The 21620-nt window shown below is 47.7% G+C and overlaps 1 protein-coding gene across 12 annotated transcripts in view; it reads left to right on the forward strand.

Annotated features, from left to right (window-relative positions):
- Nucleotides 1–4431: 4431 nt before the first annotated feature.
- EIF4G3 (eukaryotic translation initiation factor 4 gamma 3) overlaps nucleotides 4432–21620 on the forward strand; it is a 139372-nt gene continuing 122183 nt past the window's right edge. For 5 of the 12 annotated variants that reach the window (XM_071767278.1, XM_071767281.1, XM_071767279.1 and 2 more), the window contains exon 1: nucleotides 4487–5133. In XM_071767278.1, the coding sequence (XP_071623379.1) occupies nucleotides 4949–5133 (185 nt within the window). In that variant the 5' untranslated portion in view covers nucleotides 4487–4948. Of the gene's footprint in view, nucleotides 5134–21620 lie in introns of all 12 variants that reach the window. The other 7 variants (XM_071767275.1, XM_071767276.1, XM_071767277.1 and 4 more) reach the window with 4 other exon arrangements.

A 21620-nucleotide genomic window follows, 5' to 3' on the forward strand; every position in this document is an offset into this window, starting at 1 on the left:
TATAGCTCTGTGAGGCTGGCTGGATGTTGCCAGGTTGGGAATGCAGGCCAGTGTTCCATCCCAGATGGATGCTCTGTGGCTTTGTCAGGCTTGCTTAAAATCTGCAGAGCAGGACCTGGCCCCTTACTGAGACTCACCCCAGCACCTGGGGGAGCTGGCAGCCACAAACCAAACAAGGTGCTGGGTGCTTGTTTGCTATTTAGCCTTGGTTTGTTACTAGGGGCTGGGTTTGGGCTGCAGTCCCATGAGTTTTTTTGAAAAAGGGAGCATATTAGGTGCTGGGAGGGACAGGACTGAGCCAGCAGTGTGCTGGGAATATGAGCAGCAATAGTATGACCAAAATTTCCCTCTTTCTGTATTTCTCCTCTCAGATTGAATCAAAATGTAGTAAGAGAGCACTTGCTTTCTGCTCCCAGGACCTTGGTTTCCTGCTGAGCTTGGGGGACAGGCCTTGGGGGTTGTTTTTCCCCAGGATCTGGCTGGAAACAGTGATGAGAACCCACAGAGGGCGGTGGAACCGAGAAAATCACTGCCTGGGCCCTCTGCTCTGGTGCTGGCAGGGGTTGAGTGACACTGTCACTTGTCATCAGGGTGTCCTGGCCCGGGTCTGGCCCCAGTTGTTTAAAACTCACCAAAATGTTTGCATGCCTGGGGAAAAAAGAGGAGCAGAGCGGGTGTGAGGCACAGGGGAGCTGAGCAGAGAAAGCAAGGCTGGGGTGAAGGGGTTTTCCCAGCTAGAAGCCAAGATGGAGAGGCAGGAGGTGGTTTAACCATCCAAAAAGGAAATATTTTGGCTCTCGGGTGTACTTACAGTGAAGGTCTGGGTTGGTGTTGGGGACAGCCCCAGTGCAGGAAGGGCTTTGAGGGTGGTGTAGTTTGCATGGTGGTGAGGAGAGGCCATGGTCAAGGCTCCTGGTGCTGTTTGTTTGCCTGGGAAGGTGCTGGGTGCAGGCAGAGCAGGCAGGAGGTGAATCAGCCCACTCGTGTGCCAGGGTGTGGTGTGGGCTTGCCTGATCCTGGGTGGTATTTGCTTTATTTTGTGCTCAGTTATGCCCCAGAGGGCTGAGAGGTTTGCTGAGGGCTGAGCCCGGGCAGGAGGAGGAATGGGGAAAGCTCCAAGGAGGGCTGTTTTTTTTTTTTATTATTTTCATGGGTTTTGTTTGTTGTTGAGTTTTGTTTGGTTGTTTGTTTGGTGGTGTTTTTTGGGGGGATTGTTGTTGTTGGTTTTTGTTTTTTGTGGGTTTTTGGGTTTTTTTTTTTTTTTTTTTTTTTTTTTTTTTTTTTTTTTTGGTTTATTTGTTTTTTTTTCTCCTAGAGGGTGTTGGAAAGGGATGAGTTGGAAGGAAAAGCAGGAGAAGCCCAAAGAGGGGGGGGGCACTGCCATGCTGTGCTGGGGGGAAAGCAGGTGCCCAGAGCATTGCTGGAGCCTCCAAAATGAGCTGGGAATGGTGGCTGTTCACAGGTTTGGTGGGGCCGACCCAACCTTCCAGCTGTGAGAGGCTGAACCCAACCATCTGAACTGCTCTTCTCCTCAGGTTTCCCTCTCCAAGCTGGATCTAACCTTCTCCAACTCACCACAACAGCACTGGGTACACCTACAAGCATCAGACTTTAGGGCAGTGAATGAGCCAAAAGATCCTCAAACAGATCCTGCAGGAAAACAGCCTTTTTCCAGTGATACCCCAGTCCTTTACTCTCTTTTCCAGAGTTCACCAGCAGCTCTGTCTCTCCTTTTACACTCTTACTCTGTGGTTGAGAGCATCTCAGCTGTGCCAGGTGTGTGAGAGACTTGTGGGACTAGAAAAAGGGTGGGTGAAGCCAGAGCTCAGCACTGTAAACTTGAGCTACCTGGGGGGGACACATTGGTTCCCCCATTTAGCTGGAAAAAAAAGGAGAGAAAGAAAAAAAGGAGAGGAACTGGCAGCAGGAGGAAGGGTGTGAATCCAGCTGGCACTTGCTCAGGCTTGCCAGGTCTGTAGGATTTGTTAGCCAATTGTCCTATGTATGGTAGCATGGAAGGGAGACCTGTCTGGTTTTTCCCTCTGAGGGGAAAAAAAAAAAAAAAAAAAAAAGGTAAAAATACAGCAAGGAGGAGAGAGACAGAGTCTGGAGAAGCTTGAAGGCAGAGCCAGGAGCCTGGCTAGCAGGCTTGGGGAGCTCTAGCTGACAATATGGTGAAAATGCCATGGTGAAATGGTGAAAGTGTTATATCTAAAGATACGGGAGCTAAGAGGCTCTTTCACAGCTTTGTTTACAGGCAGCTATTTCTGTAGAGCAGAGGGAGCCATAGATGTCAATTTGCTTTTGCTCTGAATTTTCTTCTGCAGGAGGGGGTGTACCAGGAGAGGCCCTGGCTGATGGAACAGCATCAGCACTGACTGTCCCCCCAATACACAGCTTTATTTGCACCCTCTACATTATTACAGCAAAGTCCTTAGGAGCTGTGGCAGGGGATCCATCTTCCCAGCAGGCTGCAGACAGGAGAGATGAGCTGTGAGTGCAGCAGCTCTCTGGGATGCTTGGAGATCTATCAGTCCCTGGACAAACTCCCTGCCACGACAAAAGTTTCTCCTTTGTTCTCCCATTTTTGGGGAGTGCTTGGCCTTTCTTTGAGGTCGTTCTCATTTCTCTCCTCAATCTTGAGTCGCTTTGGCAGTTTGCAGAGGGAAACTGGCTCAGAAAAATATCCAAAGCTCCCTCTAAATACTTGCTTCTGGTTGATGATGGAAATATTCCCATTCAATACTTCTTTACAGGCTAGCAAGGCTTGGTTGGGCTTTTTCCCTTCAATTATCTCATCATTTTCCATTTCACCCCATGTCCCACAGGCAGTTTGAGGAAGATTGTGAGCTCACCTCATCCAGGTGTTTCCCATACCCTGGTGCAGCACGAAAAGCACAGAAAAGGAAATGAAACAGCATGCTGGTCACATTCCCTCTGCCACCAGCTGCTCTAATAACTCCTGGCATGGTGCAGTGGCACTTGTTGAGTGTGGCTGTACCCAGTACACAGCATCTTAGTAAGAAACAAACTGTTCAGTCTTACTTTTCAGCCTCTTACTGGAGGCCACTACAGGAGCTTAAGTGTTGTGGCAGGTCACAGCAGCTTTTCTTCTGAGATGACACCTCAGAGGATGGCGAGCCTTGGGGGATGCAGCAACCTGGTCTGTCTCTGTGGATAGGCATCACGTCCTCAACCAGACCTGCACAAAAACCAAGTTGTTTAATAATTCTGAGTGCCTCAAAAGGCAGAATGAACTCAAGATCCTTCTACTATTTTTTTGGTCTCTGGGTGCTCCGTTGGGCTTTTCTCTAGTGACCCAACCAAGCCTCACCCTTCAGATTTGTATTTTAAAACTCCAAACCTCTTTTCTGCTTACAAATAGGGCTGTTGAGACAGCAATAGGTGTAGTCCCTTGGGTAGGTTTTCCATAGTGTACAAAACCCCCATCTTTTTTCTATCAGCTCTCAGCTGCAGCACCAGTTACTCGCCAAGTGCCGGAACACACCGAGTGCTGTTTACTTTCATAAAACACGCTTTTAAGTCTTAAAAGTTTTTCATTGCTTAGAAGTATTATCTTCCTTCTGAGCCGCAGCAGACAGGGATGTACAGATGTACCCCAGGCCGCTATGCCCTGGGATGTGCGGGGAGCTGGTGGGTGCCAGAGGGCTGGAATGAGCCCTCGGGAGCCAGCAGCGAGGTGGGACAAGTCAGGACAATCCAGAGGTTGCTTGAAATCTGGTCTGAGGTCTTTTTTATCTACCTGAGACAGCACAAGCCGCCTCTGCCCCTGCCAGGCTCAGCCCCGCGGTGCTCGCCAGGAGAGAGGTTGCAGCTTGGCCCTGAAACGCTGAAGATGGCGGCTGTGGGGCGACCCTTGGGGGGAAAAGGGAGCAGGGCAGGGGGGTGAGAAAGCTGCCTGCTGCACCCAGGGCCGGCTCAGAGATGGGCTCCCTCACAGTCGCCATGTCACCCTCAGGGCTGCCAGCCCTCATGAGGGGCTGCAGGGCTGCCGCTGCCAGCCGCCCCTGGAGCTTGGGATGTGGCTGGGGGATGCAAGGCAGGCAACGGGGCTGGGGTGCAGTGTTGGGGCTGGGGAAAGGCGCTCGGGCCCGCAGTGAGGTAGGAGCTGCCCGACGCCCCCTTACAGCCGAGGCTGCTCCTTCACAGCCGAGCGCAGCCGAAGTCTCTCCGGGCCGCTCCGAAAGCGCCCGAAGCTGCGGCCCCGACGCTCCCGAGAGGCTCCGAAGAGCGCCGAGCGCCTCCCGCCTGGGCGGGAATCCCTCCTCCGAGCCTATCCGAAGCTTCCCGAACTCCCTCACGCTCTCGGTCTCCGGAAACAGACGAAGTTTCCCGATCTAGGGGGTCACGGGAGGTGCCGGGCCGAGCGCGGAGGGAGGGAGCGCGGGGGAACACGGTGAGGAGGACGCGTGCGCCCGCGAAGGTCTCCGGAAGAAGCCGAGGTTTTCCGAAGGCCGCTCGCCAGCGAGAGGCTCCGGAAAGAGCCGAAGGTTGCCGAGCGCCGGTGGGCCGAACGGCTCCGGAGCGGCCCGAAGGCGCCCGAGCGTCCGTCCTGCCGGACTGCTGGAGGCGGCCGCAGCGCCATGTTTGATGCTCCGCTACTTCAGTGAGGAAAATCCGCCGGCATCGCCCGAGAGCCGCCACCGCGAAGGGCTCCGCTGCCCCCGGGGAGGGGGACCGAGACCCCCCGCCGCCGGCGGCTCATGAGCAGCGCGGCCTGAGCCGCCTCCCCCCCTCCCCTCCCCGCCGGCCCCTCTCCCGTCCCCTCCCCGCGCCGAGCCCTCCGGGAGGCGCGTTGTCACGGAGACCGGCGCCGGTGCCGGCCCGCCGCGCTGCCCCGGCCGCCGCACCGGCCCCCGGCCCGCTCCCCGGCTCCCCCCCGGCCCCGGCCCCGCTCCCCGCCGGGGGGTGGTGGCTCCGCTTGGCGATGAGTTTACCGCAGAAGGCGGCTTTGAAACCCGGCGCGGCGGCGGCGGCGGGGACCGGCCCCGGGAGCGGGGCGGCGGCGGCAGCGGCGGCGGGGCCGCCTCCCCCCCCGGCTCCCCCTCACCCGGCGGCGGCGCCGGCGCCTCACCCCACCATCAGGGCCTTGCCGCCCCAACCGCCCCAGCAGTATCCTTTGCCCCGGGGGGGTGTGCGGACGGCAGCCCCTTCCCCTCAGCGAGCGGGGCCCGGAGGGGTGGGGGGTGAGGGGTCGCGGGGGCCCCCTCAGAGCCGCAGTGGGGGTGGGTGGGGGTGTGGGGAGGGGGCGACCCGCGCGGGGTGGCGGTTGGGGGCTCCCCGGTCCTTCTTGTGTGTTTGTGTTTGTGTGTGTGTGTGTGTGGGGTCCCCCTCCGCAAAGGGGGGGCTGCACCTGCTGGGGGGGTGGGGGAAAAGGGGTGCCTCACCCCGCCTCCCCCCCCCCTCCGGCAATGGACTGGTTTGGGGGTTCACCCCATTACCCCCCCGGGAGATAGAGGGACCCCCAGCCAACATCCCCCCCCCCTCCCCGAGCCGCGGTGACCCCCAAGGGTAAACTTTTAATTATCAATCGCTCCTCAGTTTTGCCTTCAGTCAGGTAAGTGCATCGGTTTTGTTGTTATTTTTTATATTTTTTTCTCTCGGTGAATTTAAACCCAGGTTTTTCCAGCCGGGGCTGCTTTTCATGTGATTTTATTTTCTTTTTCCGTATTTCTTTCTTACTTGGCCGGTGGAAAATAAACCTCAGGTGAAATGTCACGCTGAGCCAGCAGCTTCCTCGGTGAGGCCACCCGTGATAGGGGGCAAGAGAAGGTTCCCCCTCCCCAAAAATCCCACCGCCCAAACAGCCACCGGCTACAAAGAGCGGCCGGCTCTGGCTGCGAAGGGTTTTTTTTTTTTTTTTTTTTTAAAGGTCTTTGGTTCTCTGCTGCGACTAGGCCCCAAGTCAGGAGGGAAATACTGCAGGGATCAGCAGGAAAGTGGGGTGGCCAGCTCGCCTGCCTGCCTGCCTGAGGTTTTGTTTCCAGTGTGGGACAGCATCCCCTGGCAGAGTGGCTTTTTTCCTTCCCCGTTGCAAGTTTTGGGGGGAGAGAGGAGTGAAAAACACACTTAGTGAAATATTGTGCTGTTCTGGAGTGTGTTTTTGCTGTTTATCGGTGGCAGCGGCCAGCAGTGGGTTTGAAGGTGGAAGTGCAGGTTTTGTTGTTGTTTTGTTTTGTTGCTGAGGGCTGGCTCAGCTGTGTGATGATGCCTCTGCTCTTCCAGAAACGCCTTCCCTCTGTATAAGCATTTTATTGCTCTCACTTTCATTTTTCAGGTGGGAAAACCGAGCCCTTTTATAATCAAGTTTTAGGTCCATTGTTTTCTTGAGCTTCCGGCAAGAGTCATTCTTGCCATGACCACAAATGCGTTGCTTAAATCATGAGACTGTTGACGTTACAGATTTGTTTGGGTCAAGTGAAAAATCTCTGAAGATTTCAGAGGGTGCTGGGAGGGACGGACTCTCCGCCGGGTGTTTTTTTGGATAGCTTGTGCTGTTTTGTAATCCCGGTGCGTGCTTTCTTCGGGAAAAAAAAGTTCAAAGATGCTGTCATGACCAAGTCAGGGGGGTGGTGTTAAGTGAGACTGTTTTTGCTCGGGAAATTCTGCTCAGTTTTGAGTGATGTGCCAAGTGTTACAGTGGGAATGTCGGCCAGCATGTACCTATGGAGTCCACACTTAGTTGATCTTCCCAGCAAGGTGCTGGTTTGTCTGGAAATTATTCTCTTTTTTTAATTATTTTTTTACTGGGAAACGTGATGCTTGACAGTTGAAGGGTTGAAGTTTGCCTGGGTCTGGGATTAGGAGTGTGCCGGGATTTCTGAAGCACTTTTCTTTTCAAACAATCATTAAAAGCACCGTGAAGGGACTTGAGTGACTTCTCCAGCACTGGTGAGGACGACCTTGGTGGTGGTTTGCAGGAGCAGCTGTGCTGTCCTAGCTCAGGCAGGAGGATGCTGTTGCTTTTGGTGGCTCTTGTCACAAAATGTCTTGCACGTGTGAGTGATGAAGTTTGGGCTTACCTCTGAGCACAGCCTTAAAATAAAAACCTTGGAAATAGTGGGCAAGACCCTAAAGGAGCTGGAGGTGGTGTGGCAGCCTGTCCCATTGTGGGGATCCACCTGGATGTGCAGAGCAAGAGGAACAGAGGAGTGTTATGTGTGTGTGACAAGTTACAGATGTGGGGGAGCTTAAGATGGGGATAGCCTTAATTTTTATTTATAGCCATGCCTGTTCTGAACTGTACTGTGTTTGATCAGTATCCCTCCTTGAGTTCTAGTAATCTCTCCTTGTAATACATCCACACAATGTGTTCTTGATACCTTTTGGGTGAGCTGTATTCAGGTGTCCTGGCTCTTTTTTTTCTTTTTTTTTTTTTTTTTTCCCTTACTCCACTAAAACTTGTCTGTGCTTCCAGAGAATAAACAAAAGCTGTTACCTTTTCTAAGTGCTGCTGCAAAAGTGAGGCTTGGGGAGCACAGTTCATGTGTGATTTACTGGAGTGCAGAGGGTCATCTGAGTTCAGCCTTATTTTTAGCTCTGTTTGGTTTCTTTTTTTTTTCTGTTTTGATACGACTGTTGAGACAGAGTTACCCTGCAGCAGATGAAAGTATTGTTGCAGGTTTCTTCTGGCAGCTCATAGTAAGCAGGGTGCTGCAAGGACTCTTTCTCATGGCAGTGCGAGGGTTTATTTGTTTATGTGAAGGATTATTTTATGTTAATAGGTAGATTGAGCCTCTGACTTGGGCTTTTAAAATTAGAACAGCTTCCGAGTGGTAAACTTTGTGTCCTTGGCAATATGTGTGGTTTTAGTACTTAATGCATCATGAAATAAAACAGTTATCTGTATAATTGAAAAAAAGAATTGGGTGAGAGAGAACTGTACATGTAAAAGAACCAATTACTTAAGAGCCAATTACTTCACATGCATTTGTTAACGAGGGAAGAGGAAAATAGAGGAGGAAGAAGTTTTTTAAAAAAATCTATCTTGAAAGAAAGCAAAGTTGGAGAGTGAGGGACACAACAAACAGAAATGTTGCTATGTGATGAATAGGAATTTACTGAAGCTGCTTTAAGACAAGACAGCTTTTAGAAATTTCCATAACAGTGGCTTCAAGAAGTTAAAATTTTTGAGTGAAAGTAAGTTGGGATAACTGAGTGGCTCTGCTAGTGGTGAGTATTCAATCCAAAGTGATTCTAGGCAGATACTGTATTCAAAAAGTTGTCAGTATGGACAAATTCTTCAGTTCAATTCTAAGCCTTACTCGTGAGGGATGGACAGGGGAGGGTGTAATGATGTGAAACGATACACAGAGAGGGACAGAATCAAAACTAAATCCCAAGCTGCCCACCTTTGCTTTGGCTTTTAGGCTGCTTCTCAGAAATACATTCCAGATGAGGTAGGTTGTTCTGTAGCAAGGCTTTTTCCATAAAAATATGAAATAACAAAGGTATGTTCTGGGCTGCAAGCTTTTCACTTGATGGTACTTCTGAAGCATATGAAACTACTCTCTGTTTCTTTACTCTCTCTCACACTCCCATTTAAGAGTATTTTTTGTGTGTATTACCTTAAGCTGCTCTTTTTAAAGTCTCCATGCTGGGAATAAATTTTGTGGATCGATATAATTAGGTCACCAGTTTCTTCATGGCCCCAGCCCAGACATGGGCAAACATTATACTCTGAAGGACAAACAAACAGATTGATTTGTGGTGACCTGAGGGAACCTTGCATGGCTGCTGCCCCTTCAGGGTTAATTTAACACTGGAGCCAAATCAGAGCCATCCTGGGCTCTGGGCTGGTGTCAGTAGGTTTTTGTTTTCTTTTCCAAACTTCCTTGCATTTGGAGGGAGTTCAGCTTCCTGGTTGTCGATTCTCTCTGTGCAGGCAGCAGTAAACTTGACCTTAATACATCCCTGTGGCTGTTTTGGTGTGGGATGGGGTGTCTCAGGACACGGGTGCTCTCAGGTTATTGCAGCAGGGCAGTTGTAGCAGGCTCAGGGTGGGTTTTGACAGACTCTCATTAAAAATCTTTCTTTTCCCACTTCTAATTCCATTTTAGAGAAGCAGAGAGGGAAGGGTCAGGGCTTGGGGGGATTTCTGTGGGAAGTACATCATCACTGTGCATGGAAACTTGGGTTTTGCTAATGTCACCTCAGGGGTTGAGTGGCTGCTTCAGTTTTTCCTGGCTTGCTTCAGCTAACTGCTGTAGTCCCATTTCAGAGAGTGGTGTGCTGGTTCCTGCTCTGTTGGGTGGCATCTTGTGGATGCAAGCAGCTTCCCAGAAGCTCAGGAGAATGGCAAGAAATGCAGGATCACTTTCAGGAATTTGGGGTGAGTTCCTGGCAGTGTTTACTTGGTGTTGGGATGCAGGTCAGGTTGGGCTGTTGGAGCAGGCCTCCGCTGGTAATCTTCTAGTTAAATTAAGACTGCTGAGGAGGATTTGGGTGTGTGGGATTTTCTGTTTTCTCTTAGTGACCAAAGAGTTGAGCTGGAGGGGAAAGTGCCCAAGAATTTCTCTGAGGAGAGCATCTTCAGCATGCACTGAAGGATCAGGGTCTCTGGGTCACTGTGGTACCCTCTGGGAGTTTGGAGCCAGTGCCTCTTCCCTCCCTGCTTGTTTCTGTGAGTGACCTTTTCCCAGAGTATGTGATGCAGAGCCTCTGTTCTCTGTCAGAAGATGAGGATTCATGAATTAGAAAGCTGCTTGGGTATAAAAGTCAGCTTGAAGAGAGTGATCGTGACTTTTGTGTAAAGTGCTGTTGCCTCCCTGTGCCTTGGGTGGATCAGCTCTGGCTTCTGGGCAGCTCTGACCTTGAACTGGAGCTGAAATGCATGTTTGGAGGTCCCAAGTAGCAGCCACTCCAGGGGAATGGTGTTTGGTCATGGAATGAGTGGTGGGCAGGAACTGGGCTGAGATCAGAGGCATTCCTTGCTCTTTGTCTTTGAGTTTAGGAGGGATCTCTCTGGGATCTGGGATGAATGAAGGGTAGGAAAGGGCAGTGGTGTTGCCTGAGAGGTGCTTCCGTTTGGAAGTGCCTGAAGCTGTGGAAATGGTACATCTTGGGTGGGAATGCAGCAGGAGAGATGCTTCTGAAAGCAGAGAGCCCTTCCAGGGTGCTCTGCCTTAGTTGCTCTTCTGCAGGGGAGGAACAGGCACGGGTTTGTGAGCATATTGCCAAAAAATTAAGTGCTTTTAGACCTCTCTGCCATCTCCCCTGTTGATGTTCCCCGGCCTTGGCACATCTTAGCAGTCTTTCAAGCAGAAATAGCCTTAATTTATTTAATGACAAAAGCTAATAATGTTATAGCTCAGATATGTCACTTTACCAGCTTTGTAAGATTTTTGTGGTGAAATGTCTTGGACAAAACCATTCTTCCAAAAATGGGATTTCAGATAACTTACTTTCTTCTCATAGCTGAGGACATGATTTTGTGTTCTCTGGCAGGAGTCTGCAAGAGTAGGTTACTCCAGCCCTTGAAATGTAGATGTATTTAATGTGCAGAACTGATTTTGGAACACAGTTGGTGTTTTTATCTCGGGTAGGCAGCTAGTGAAAGAGTAACTGGAGACTTAGGACAAATAACTTCCCTTTTAGATGCTGGGATGCAGAAGGATTTTCATCTGTGTGTGTGGATTTTGTCCATCATTTTAGGGCTGAAAGGCTCTTTCATGTCTCTAGCAAATGTTGGGATGTGTCGAGCTGGTGCATTTGCTCTGTTTTTATTTCATAGTAGGAGTTGAGCAGTGAAGATCTCTCTTTAGAAGTTGATGGCAACCTATATTTTCTTTTTCTCCTTAATCCAGCAATTTCAGGGCTAGTCAGCTGTCAAGTTTAGTTGTGTGTAAATCCGTTAATATGATTAGAGTTGCTGGAATTTTTACTCTGGGGAATTATAGATGGGTAGTATCACTGTTTTACAGGCATTTCTTTAGTAGGGAACTTTATTTGTGACTTGAATATGGGTGTTAGCAACTGCAAAGGCTTTGCTGGAATGGATGGGGAAGAGAAAACTGGTGTTTCTTACAGGGCATGAAGGTGTGGGTGGGTAAGCTGTGTGCTCTGTGGTCTGGGGAAAGCAGGGGAATTAATTTTTCTTTATTTGAGGGATTATTGTTGGTGTGACTTCTCATAGTATTGTGTTGGACACTTGAGGGTAATTCCAAGAACTTCTCCAGTGTACAACAGTGGATTTGGTTTTGCCTCCCAAATAGGAAAGGATGATATAGAACAGCTGGAAAATAGAATGAATTCCTAAAAAAGGAAAGGATCAAAGACTCAGCTCTGGTGAGGCCACACCTCAAGTCCTGCATCCAGTTCTGGGCCCCTCAGCTCAGGAAGGAGATTGAGGTGCTGGAGCAGGTCCAGAGAAGAGCAAGGAGGCTGTGAAGGGATCCAGCACAAGTCCTGTGAGGAAGGGCTGAGGGAGCTGGGGGTGTTGAGGCTGGAGAAGAGGAGGCTCAGGGGAGACCTCATCACTCTCTCCAACTCCCTGAAAGGAGGTTGGAGCCAGGGGGGGGTTGGGCTCTTTTCCCAGGCAACCCTCAGCAAGACAAGAGGGCACAAGAGGTCTCAAGTTGTGCCAGGGGAGGTTTAGGTTGGACATGAGAAAGAATTTCTTTCTGGAGAGGGTGATCAGGCATTGGAATGGGCTGCCCAGGGAAGGGGTGGATTCTCCATCCCTGGAGATATTTCAAAAGAGCCTGGATGTGGCACTCAGTGCCATGGGCTGGGAACTGGAGCGGGAGTGGATCAAGGGTTGGACTTGATGAGCTCTGAGGTCCCTTCCAACCCAGCCCATTCTAGGATTCTATGAAACGAGAGCAAAATAAGCTTTTAGGCTAGTGAAATTTTCTAGTCCATGTTATTCTTATGTTTTATTATACACTTCTGGAAGATGTCCCGGAATGTGCTCTCTCGTTTCGTAGTAGGTGATGGCATGCTGCTGCTGATGGGACTTGAGTCAAATTGCTGCTGGGCATGTAAATAGGTTAATGGGACAGCATTTTTTTTCTTTCCTGAAAGGAAAATTATATGATCCCTATTCTGATTGTACCTTAAAAATTGTTTTTTACTTTTTTTTTTTTTTTTTTTTTTTACTGTGGGGTCATCTGAGGTGAAGAGAAAAGGTCAAGTTTCCCCCCACTGAGATGGTATCAGGTTTAAATCTGCTACCAAAAATAATAATGCTTTTTTGTTGCTGGTTGTGACACCTTTGTGTATCCTCTAGCAGGATGAGAGTTAACATATTTCTATTCTATAGTGGCTTCTAAAATGTGTATTCTGCAAGAAAAACTTATCCAGTCCTTGGCCAATACCAGTAGCATTCTCCAAACCTGTTGGTGAATTGTTGAAATGGGTTAGGACTTGTCAAGGTGCATGGAGCAGCTGCTCCTTTCCAAGTGGTTGAACTCAGCAGGAATGAAACTTTCCTGGTCCTGTAAGTATCTGCATGGGAGAAACTGGAGCACAGACATGAAGACCATCCCTGCTCTTACCAGGGGAGTGGGCTTCACATGATAGATCCTCGAGGTGGGAGGAAATATTGGTGCTGTGGTAACACAGTTAATGCAGTTAAAGATCTCAACACTGATTTCCCTGAGTTTGGACAGGGTGGAAACTAATAAACATGGCACCAATTCTCTCAGGTTGGCAGATGATGATTGTTTTTATTTTGGTTTGATTTATGTGTAAGAGTGTGCAGGTTGCTGTATTACTAAGAGTAGTCACATTTAAATGTGGTATTGGTGGCATTTGAAAATCCGTTTCAACTAATGCTATGGCAGTGCTAATGGCAGCCTGAAGAGGAGATTGCCTTCTTTTTTATGTGTTATTAAGAAGTCGTAGAAATTACTGTGCCTTGAAACCAGAATTTTGGGGGGGCTTATGATACTCTTTGACCAAAAAGCAAAAATGAAAGAAATCTTTGGTCTTTTCAGACTTTTAAGGGGGAGATTCTTCCTGTAAGCATCAAAAAGGAAAACATTTTTTTTTTTAGTGCTACTATATACAGCTTTGATTTTTTACTCAGCCACTGATTATGGAAGGCTTCTAACATCCTGAAGAAAGAACAGGTCTATTAAAAAATGTTTCCACTAAGCAGTGAGACTGAACCCTTCCAACTCCTGACTACTGCGAGGTCTTCTGCAGAGCTCCGATGGGAAATTCAGAATGAAATCTGCCCCAAAAACCTTCTGAAGTCTTGAATTCTTGTTGGTGGTGATGTGCAGGGTGCTGTAGGCTTGACACTGGACACTTTGTTTTCCAGTTGGACAGACTGTACTCTATTTGAAAGGGACTTTGGCAGGACACTATAGCTGAGGTAGGTAACCTATATCATTGGCTGGGAGGGGAAGTCAAAAACTGAAGTCAAAAAGCATTCAGAACGTGCTTGTTGTGGCTCTAATGTGAAATTCCTGGTGCATCTCAAGCTCTGGAATACAGGGGGAGAGGGATTTCACCAGCTGGTGATTCCTGCCTGGTGTTAGTGCAGCAAAGTTTGTGTAGAAGGCTCTGTTTCCAGAGCTGGTGGGACATCTGAGTTCAGATTGCTGTGGAACATAAAGCAAGCTGCAGTCTGCATCACCTTTCTCACCAGAGCTTGCAGAGATTCCAGTCCTGGTTACTGGATGGGATCCCTTGGAATCCTTCCCTTTTCTGGGCTCTGCCTTTTGTATTCTGGATTTCCAAAATGCAAATAACTCAGCTGTCAACCTGTCTGCACCCTGGGCTTTATGTTTTTCTGTCAGTGTTGTGTTTTAAAGTGGATTTCAAAGGGCTTTTACGTCTGTCTCTTCACAAGAAAGAAAGGACGTAATTTATGTTGATACGCAAATATTGCAAAGTGTAACTTCTGATGAGCTGAAGCTGTTCAGCTTAATTGTGTCCATTACCTTGCCAAAACACTTTAAAAAAAAAGTTCATCTCCACAAATAACTTGGTTTAAACACTTGGTTCTGAGGTTATTATTCCCTTCCCCTCCAAAAAAAAAAAAAACAAAAAAACAAAAAAAGAAAAAAAAAAAAAAAGTTGAACATTTTGTTGCAGTGGTACCTGGGGTTGCAGGCAGCCACCGAAACAATTGTTGCCGGCCCTTGGCAGGATCCCCATGGCTGCTGCTGAAGCCAAAGCATACTTTATCCACTCAGGCTGACATTAAGATCATTAAATAAATGAATGAATTGTACTGTCACCAAATTCCCTTTCTGGCAGCCGAAGAACATGTGAATTTTATAGCTGGGACCTCTGTCCAGAATGTCTTGCTGGATGTCAGGAGTGGGAGCAGTCAGCAAAAAGTTTTCTAGTAAAATGTGTGTGTTGTCATGGTGTAAAAGCCTGAATTACTACACAGCTGGTCATCTAAGATCACTATTAATCAACCTGTGAAAGGGATGTGATCACTATTAATCAGCCTGTGAAGGGGATGTGATCACTATTAATCAACCTGTGATGGGCATGTAGAAGGAAATGAGCACAACAGAAAAACAAAAGGGGTAGGAGAGAACTGGAGAGGGATGGAAAGCTGTTTCTCCACTGGAGTGCAGGTTGGTCTTGCTGTTTGAAAAGAGTTTGGGGGAAGAATGCAGGCAAGCTGGGAGGTTTTGAAAGCAGGGGTGTTTCTTGGTCTCCATCAGGAAGTTTGGGGTCTCACTGGTTCAGCTAAAATGCCAAAAAGTCACTCAGGGCTTGGAAGATCTTGGTGAATGCTGCTGAGCTTTCACCCCCAGGAAGAGAAAGTTGGAAATACTATCCCAAAGGAGGAGAGTTGACTTGTCAGGCTTGGGTTGTTTTTCTTTTTGTCTATCTCCATTTGTGTTTTTATTATGTTGCACACAAGATGGTGTTTTTGCTTAGGAATAGAGGACATAAAAGATCTGTAGTGTCCACACTTGCTGCAGGTGGGTCAAAAATGTCTCTGGATGCCAGGGAAAAAGTGGAAGTGGGTCTTGACCAGATGATTTTCATGAGACATATAATTATATATCTGGAGGCTGTTTGCACTGCAACCCTAAATAATATCAGAGATGGTCTGCACTAGGGGTAACTTAAAATGTTTGATTCCTGTTCTGAACCAAAATGTCAGTGTTTAAGACCAAATTCAGCACTTTTGTACTGGAACAAATTGTTCTCTTAGTCTTTTACCTCCCTGTACCTTAGTGTTTGTCTTGATGATGTGGCAAGAGGTAACCAGGTCTCCAGTGCATCCTTATTCATGTTTTAACAGGTGATGTCACTCAGTGCTGTGGTGATGATGAAAGCCAACTGCTTGGGTGGTGTTTGTAGGTGCTGCAGTTTGTAATCTTTGGAGACTTGCTATGAGTACAGTCATCCTGCAGTCTGAAATTGGCAAAATTGGGATTTTATGCTGAGCAGAAAAGGAGCAGTCCTGTCTGCTGCCATGCCCAGAGTGTCCTGTCCCAGCAAACAGTCCTGAGCAAGCAGAAGGCAGAGACAGGTCCTGAAATTGCTGTTTCTTTCCTCTCTGGAATAGCACATCAGGTTCATCTCCACCAACTTCTCCCTGTGGGCTGTGACCTGGGAGCCCACTTGGCATGATGAGGAATGAGATGTGTGCTTGGGAAGCATCCTCGATGGCCACACACAGCAGCTGCAGCCTTCCCTCTGTGTTATCTCTGCCTTTTGTGGCCCCAGTTCAACAGGCAGAGCAAATAGAAAGAAATCCAATTTCTTTAAATGAGAAATGCTCCAAGACTGATTTACTGCTCATCTCCAGGCTCAGCTGGGAAAAATATATTGGTGCTATTATTTTTTTCTTCAAGCACCCTGTGGAGGTTTGGGTAAAGTGTGCCACTGAGAGTCCTTTGGAGGAATAATGGAAGGTGTAGAGGATTGGACCAAGGAGATGCAGAGCTCTCATCCAGCCTCTCCCTCAATGAATGTTTCTCCTGCAGGAGTGGAGGATGCATCACACCGTCTTCCCTGGATCCCTGCTTTCTCCCAGTTTCATTTAGTTTGACATGGGATTTTAACTCGGGAGAAGTCATAAGCACCACATGTGGCAAGAGGATACGTGCAGTTTAATTTCATTTTGATAAACCACTGAAATCAAGATTAGGGGAGGGGGCAGGGGGAAGAATCTCAAGGCGTTGCAAAGCTGGGAGTCAAAATGAGCATTGGTGCTCCTGAGGAGTGCACTTATAGAATTTGTTGCTCAGCTGAGGGCAGGACCATCCATCTGGGTGACAACACTGCTGTCACCACCCTGCCTTCTGACAGATTGACCATCAGAGCATTGCATTTTCACATGAAGTCACAGCATGAAGTATTAGAGACACGGTAGGGAATGTAGCTGAGTGAATGAGGCAGTAAACTACTGAGCCGTTTGATATTCATGCTTATCATACAGATAGAAAGCCTGGCTTGGAAATCTGTGGTCCCAGACCCCCAGGGATGCAAGCAGCAGCCATCCATGTAGAAATGAGGCAGGTGTGGGTTGTAGCCTTTTAAGCTATAGGATCTTATTTGTGAGTTTAGGGTACAAAGTTTGAGGCGAGTGGGTTGGGGGAGTTCTGTGTTAATGGCATGCATAGGAAGCTAAAACTTGGGCAGCTGTTTTTTAGTACAGAAATTTAGACTCTTGGGTGGAAATTGCCATGAACGAAGCTGTAGTACTTGTGTCTGTGTTGGGAACTTTTTTTCCTCAGTCTTGTAACAACGTGCCCCCAGATAATTGCTGGTGCTAAAGGGAAGCTGGAGAGGGAAGGTTTTACTTGAAGAATTCAGTATGAGGGAAGGTAGGCTGTAATACCTGCACAGAAGCTTGTTTCAGGCTGTAGGCTGAATAAAGGCTGAGTAAAAGCTTAGTAACCTTTCTCTGTGATGGGATAGGTTTCCTCCTGGCCTGCCCTCCATGCATCTTTTTAGTTATGTCATCTGCCCCCCTCCACTTTCTGTGTTTGGACGTCAATGTTCTTAACTGGTTATGTGCTTCCAGGATAAAGTGGCTATAGAAATAACTGCCTGTACACTGAGTAACCTCAGTTCCCAAGGAAAAACAAACAAATTCACAAAGCAAACAGTCCCAGTCTTAGCTTGCTGGGAGCAGGATGGCTCCCCTGGCTGAGCAGGGTGCTGGGGCTGAGCTCTCCTCCCCAGGCACCCTGGCAGCAGCTCCACACTTCCCACCCCAGCCCCCAGAGCCTGTTTATCAGGTTACCTCCCAGCAAGGAGCTGGGAGCAGGTCAGAGCCTCTCTGCCAGCCTGCGTGTGCCTGGTATCGGGCCAGAACCTGCTGGTTCTGCTGCTAATCAGGGGACAGAAACATACGAAGTTTGGGGATATTTGTTTTCCTTGAAGCACCCTTCGGTTGTGTGAGATATGCGTGGTGTGGATGTTGCAGCTTGGGTTGGTTTGAGCTCAGGTGCAGAAGTATTTTGCAATGAATATGGCAGCAGTTGTGTTACAGAATGTGAATGGTGGAAGGTGGGCATGGCTTTAGCTTTGCTGTCTAGTCTGTGGCATTTTATTAAAAATACCATTTTTTTTTCTAGATGTGCCTGAGTATCTGATGTAACCAAAGGTTTGGAGAACTCTACCTGTTAGTTTGGGGTTAGACAAAAAGCCAAAGTAGCTCCAGAAAGGAGTAGGCTAGTGTGTGTCACTTGGCCAAGCAGGAGATCAAAACCTGGTTCTCCCTTGGCTGTCTCCTGATTGCTCCTGTGTGACCCCCATCAAGCTGCTTGGTTGCAGCCTTGCTTTGGATATTTTTACCAAGCCATTTGCTTAGCCTTACTCTTGCATCACAACACTTTGGTGTAAGACTTCTGCGACTGTTTTGGGGTTTTTTTGCTGCTTCAAAATCAAAATGTGATACAGGGAAATGTGACAGTGGTCACAAGTTGTGGCTCTGACATTGTGTCCTGTCAGGTTTGCCTGTGCTCCCCCAGCTCTTCCTTGGCTGCCCCTTGGGATTTGTGTGGATGTGGTTTCTCTTTGAATGCTTACCTCTTATTAAAGATTCCAGCTTTTTTCCTCTCCCTTCCATCTTCATTTCTTGAGTGACATAGTTTCTTCATCTAGAGACTGTTCCACGTTGCTGGCAATGCTGCTTCTGACCACCTCAGACCTATCCTGCATCTGGGATGAGCACCTTCCACCTTCCCTGGGGACACCTGCAGTTAATTTCCTTGGTGGCCTTGCTTTGATCAAGTGACCCAGGAAATTTTTCCTGAAACTTGACTTCTCACAACCCTCCCATTCACTTCCATCTTTAGATATTTTAAACAAGGATTGCTTTACCCAAGCAGGTTGGGGAGGAATCCAGTGGTTTTTAAACTGCAAAAGCCACGGGGGGAGGTGTGGTTAGCTTTGGCCACCGTGGTTATCAGCTGGGGCAGAAATGTCTCAGCAACCAGCAGCAGCCTGAGCAGTTTCTTGGCAGTGGCTTTGCACTCATCCTCCCTGGAGGGGTTTGCAGTGCACAGAGTCACCTCTAATGTGGGTGCTTGGGGGTCTCAGGAGCTTGCATCCCACCTCCCTGCTGGACTATTCCTTACCTAAATATGTTTTCTTAACACTTAACCAAATGCTTGGTGGCCAGAGGCTGGTCTAGAAGGATTTTGTAGAAGCAGTCTCTTTCTTTCAGGTGATGGATTTTTTTTTCCTTCCCCTTCTGCTGTGGTTAATTGCAGAGTTTTTTCTTGCTGCACCATGCTGAGAAATCCCATGTTCAAGATGCTGTCTTCCCTCTGAGCTTGGTTCCTTTTTAGATGCTGAAGGGCATTTTGAGACTATGTTTGAACTTCATTTTACAATCATGTTTATATGAAACAGACAAAAAAAAAAAAAAAATCCTGTGCTTTGCCAAATATTTTTGGAAAGAACAAGCTTTGTGGATAATCATTTTCATGTTCTACCTGCTCCTTGGGGTGTTAAGGCTGTAGAAAAATCTTTCCTGCCATGAAAAAAGACTTTTAGCCTTCAAGTAGTCACTTGAGGCAGGTTGATTAAGAAATAAACTCGTTGATAGATTTAATCAAGATTTGAATAATGGAGTTAGAATTGACTGTCACTGCTCTAATCCAGTTATTTTTAGATTGGGATCAGTATGTGCCACTCCCCAAGTCCTCTGCACCAGGAGGTGCATCAGTCTGAAGGCAGACTGATCAAAATGCCACTTGACAGAGTGGATCTTCTCCAGTTTTGTACTTGCTGTTTCATCCCATTAACACATCCTTTATCAAAGACATTGTGCCAAAACCTGGGAATTCTGAGCAAAGGAATTCTAATGCTGCTCTGGGGGTTCTTACACAAAACACAGCTCAGATATGTGAGTAGAAACATCAAGGATGTGTTGGTGTGGGACTTCAGCTCCTTTCTGTGCAAGAAACGTTTGGTGAGGCACTTAACATTTAATAACTTTTAGCTCTTGGATGCCTTGGAGTAAAGGCAGCACAAGTATGAAACACCTTCAGAGTGTGGTTAGGATGTACCTAAGAAGATGCTTTAGCTTTTGTGGTGTCTTGTGCCTGAAGGTCTCTTGGTGGGGTGTTACAAGTCCTGAAACTTGCTGCTGTCCTCAGAGCTGGTCAGATCCTCAGGGAGCTCACTGAGCATCCTGCTTGGGTGCTCCCCTCTGCTCTGTGGGTGTCTTAGGGTGAGTTGTAAGGTCCTGAGCTTGTGGTGTGTGCAGACTTCAGCCATGTGCCTCCAGGGGAAGGGAGCTGTGTAAATCCAGACCTCAGCTCTTGCTGCAGAGCCCTGGGAGCCATCCTTGGCCCTCTCACAAGGGATGTGTTGTAGCTGACGTCTGGCCATGAGGCTTCCCTTGCCTAAAAGGTGAGAACAAAACTGTTTCCTTGCAATAGCTTTCTCTTTTCAGCTTGGGAAGTCTGAAAGGTTTATCTGGTTTCAAGTCTCCATGCTGGCTGTGGAGCAGGAGGGGTATATGGAGACAGGTGAGGCTGTTTGCTCAAGAGAAGGCTGATTGCAGAGAGTTGAGTGGGGGAAAGTGGGAAGTGGATGAATTTGGTTTGTCCTGAAGGAGCTTCCTTACTTTGTTGTCATGCCCTGACCCTGCAGAGAGTATTGGAGCACGAACTTTGCTAAATTCCCTTTAGAGACAGAGAAGTGACAATAAAATAGTCTTCTAGGGAATGGAAAGTGATTGTCCAGAAAGTACAAATCAGCCACACAGGTGCCTGGCAAGCACACCACAGTATTGTTGTTTTCATTGTGTCTGGTAATCAATCTCCACTTCCCCTTCCAAACCTTTGGTGTCAGTGTGGGCAGAAAAAGGCCAAAGCTTGCCTGGAGTTCATCTGGTGCCTTCAAGCAAGGAATCATTTAACTGTAAGCTGGAACTGTGACTTTTTTGTGCGTTTATTCCCAGGCAGGACTTGTCCTTGCTTTGTCCAGGGTGCCCAGGCAGAGGTTTGGGTTTCTGTTTGGGTTTCTGTGTGGTTGTTGTGTCACAGGTAGGAACCATCAGTGGTGAGAGAGAGAGAGAAGCTGTCCATGAGAGACCTCCTCGTGTTTCAAACTTTGGACAAGTAGTTGGGGTCAGAGGGCAGTTGCTCATTTTTCCCAGCCATGAGAAAAGGGTTAGCAAGTTTTCTGTGTCCCTGGTATGGGACAGGGCAATATTTTAAGAGTACCCCAACTCAGAGCTGACTCAGGCAGCTGTGAAATGTGAAGGAATTGAGATCAGGGAGCTGATTGCAGTCTCTGGACCCAAAGTGGATGTAGTCTCCTGTGCAGTTTACAGCTCAGTAAAGGCAAGAAACATAAAACCAGGACACCTGTACTGACACCTCTTTGAAGAGGCTCCTTTGCTTGACACATCTTTCAGTCCTGTTGCTTGTCTCTTGAAGTCTGTGATGATGCTGGGGTGTCAGGGCTGCAGTGTTCACACTGAAAGGAGCAAAGAGCCCTGCAGTTGGGATTTAAATCTACCTGCTACACATAAAACTCTTTAACTGGACTTAATAAACGTGATAAAGTTCTTTGGGTTTTATTGGGTCATAATTTTCCCCCCACATGAATATTCATCCTATTTCTCATGTAGCTTGTAATAGCCTGGGTGAGAATTTCTGCTTTTCCTGCCCCCCCCTCTCCCTTAGTTGTTTTATGGAGTTTTATTAGAGATTGTTTGATTTCTAAAAGCTGGCATTTCAGAATTGCATCTCAAAATGTGTATTATCTTTGATCAGCCCTTCTGGACTGTACAAAGCAGAATTAAGTAGAACAAATATTTACATCAGGCTTTACCTGAAAACAGAGTGTACTTTCAGGCAGACATTGTTGACGTTCTCCTATCTATAGTGGTAACATAAAAGCTTTGGAGTAAAGAGTATTTATTCAGGTACCTGCTTGACGGTTGCTGTGTTCAGGAGTATAAATAAATAAAACCTTGTCTGCTATGTTTTGCTCCTAATCATTAGAATTAACTTACAGTTAGGAAGGTAAAAGAGAGTTTCCTATCAATATACCACCTCTTTTTTAATGCCAGAGTTGCAAATGGAAGCCAAAGTAATTTCCAATTAAAAACCAGTGTTTTATGGGCTGTGTTTCTTTGTTTCTTCTGTGTTTTCACCTTTCTTTGGACTGGTTTCAAGCTTGCATATTGTAGCAGCTGCTGC

The sequence above is a fragment of the Heliangelus exortis genome, chromosome 23 (genome assembly GCF_036169615.1).
Source record: "Heliangelus exortis chromosome 23, bHelExo1.hap1, whole genome shotgun sequence".
Classification (NCBI taxonomy): domain Eukaryota; kingdom Metazoa; phylum Chordata; class Aves; order Apodiformes; family Trochilidae; genus Heliangelus; species Heliangelus exortis.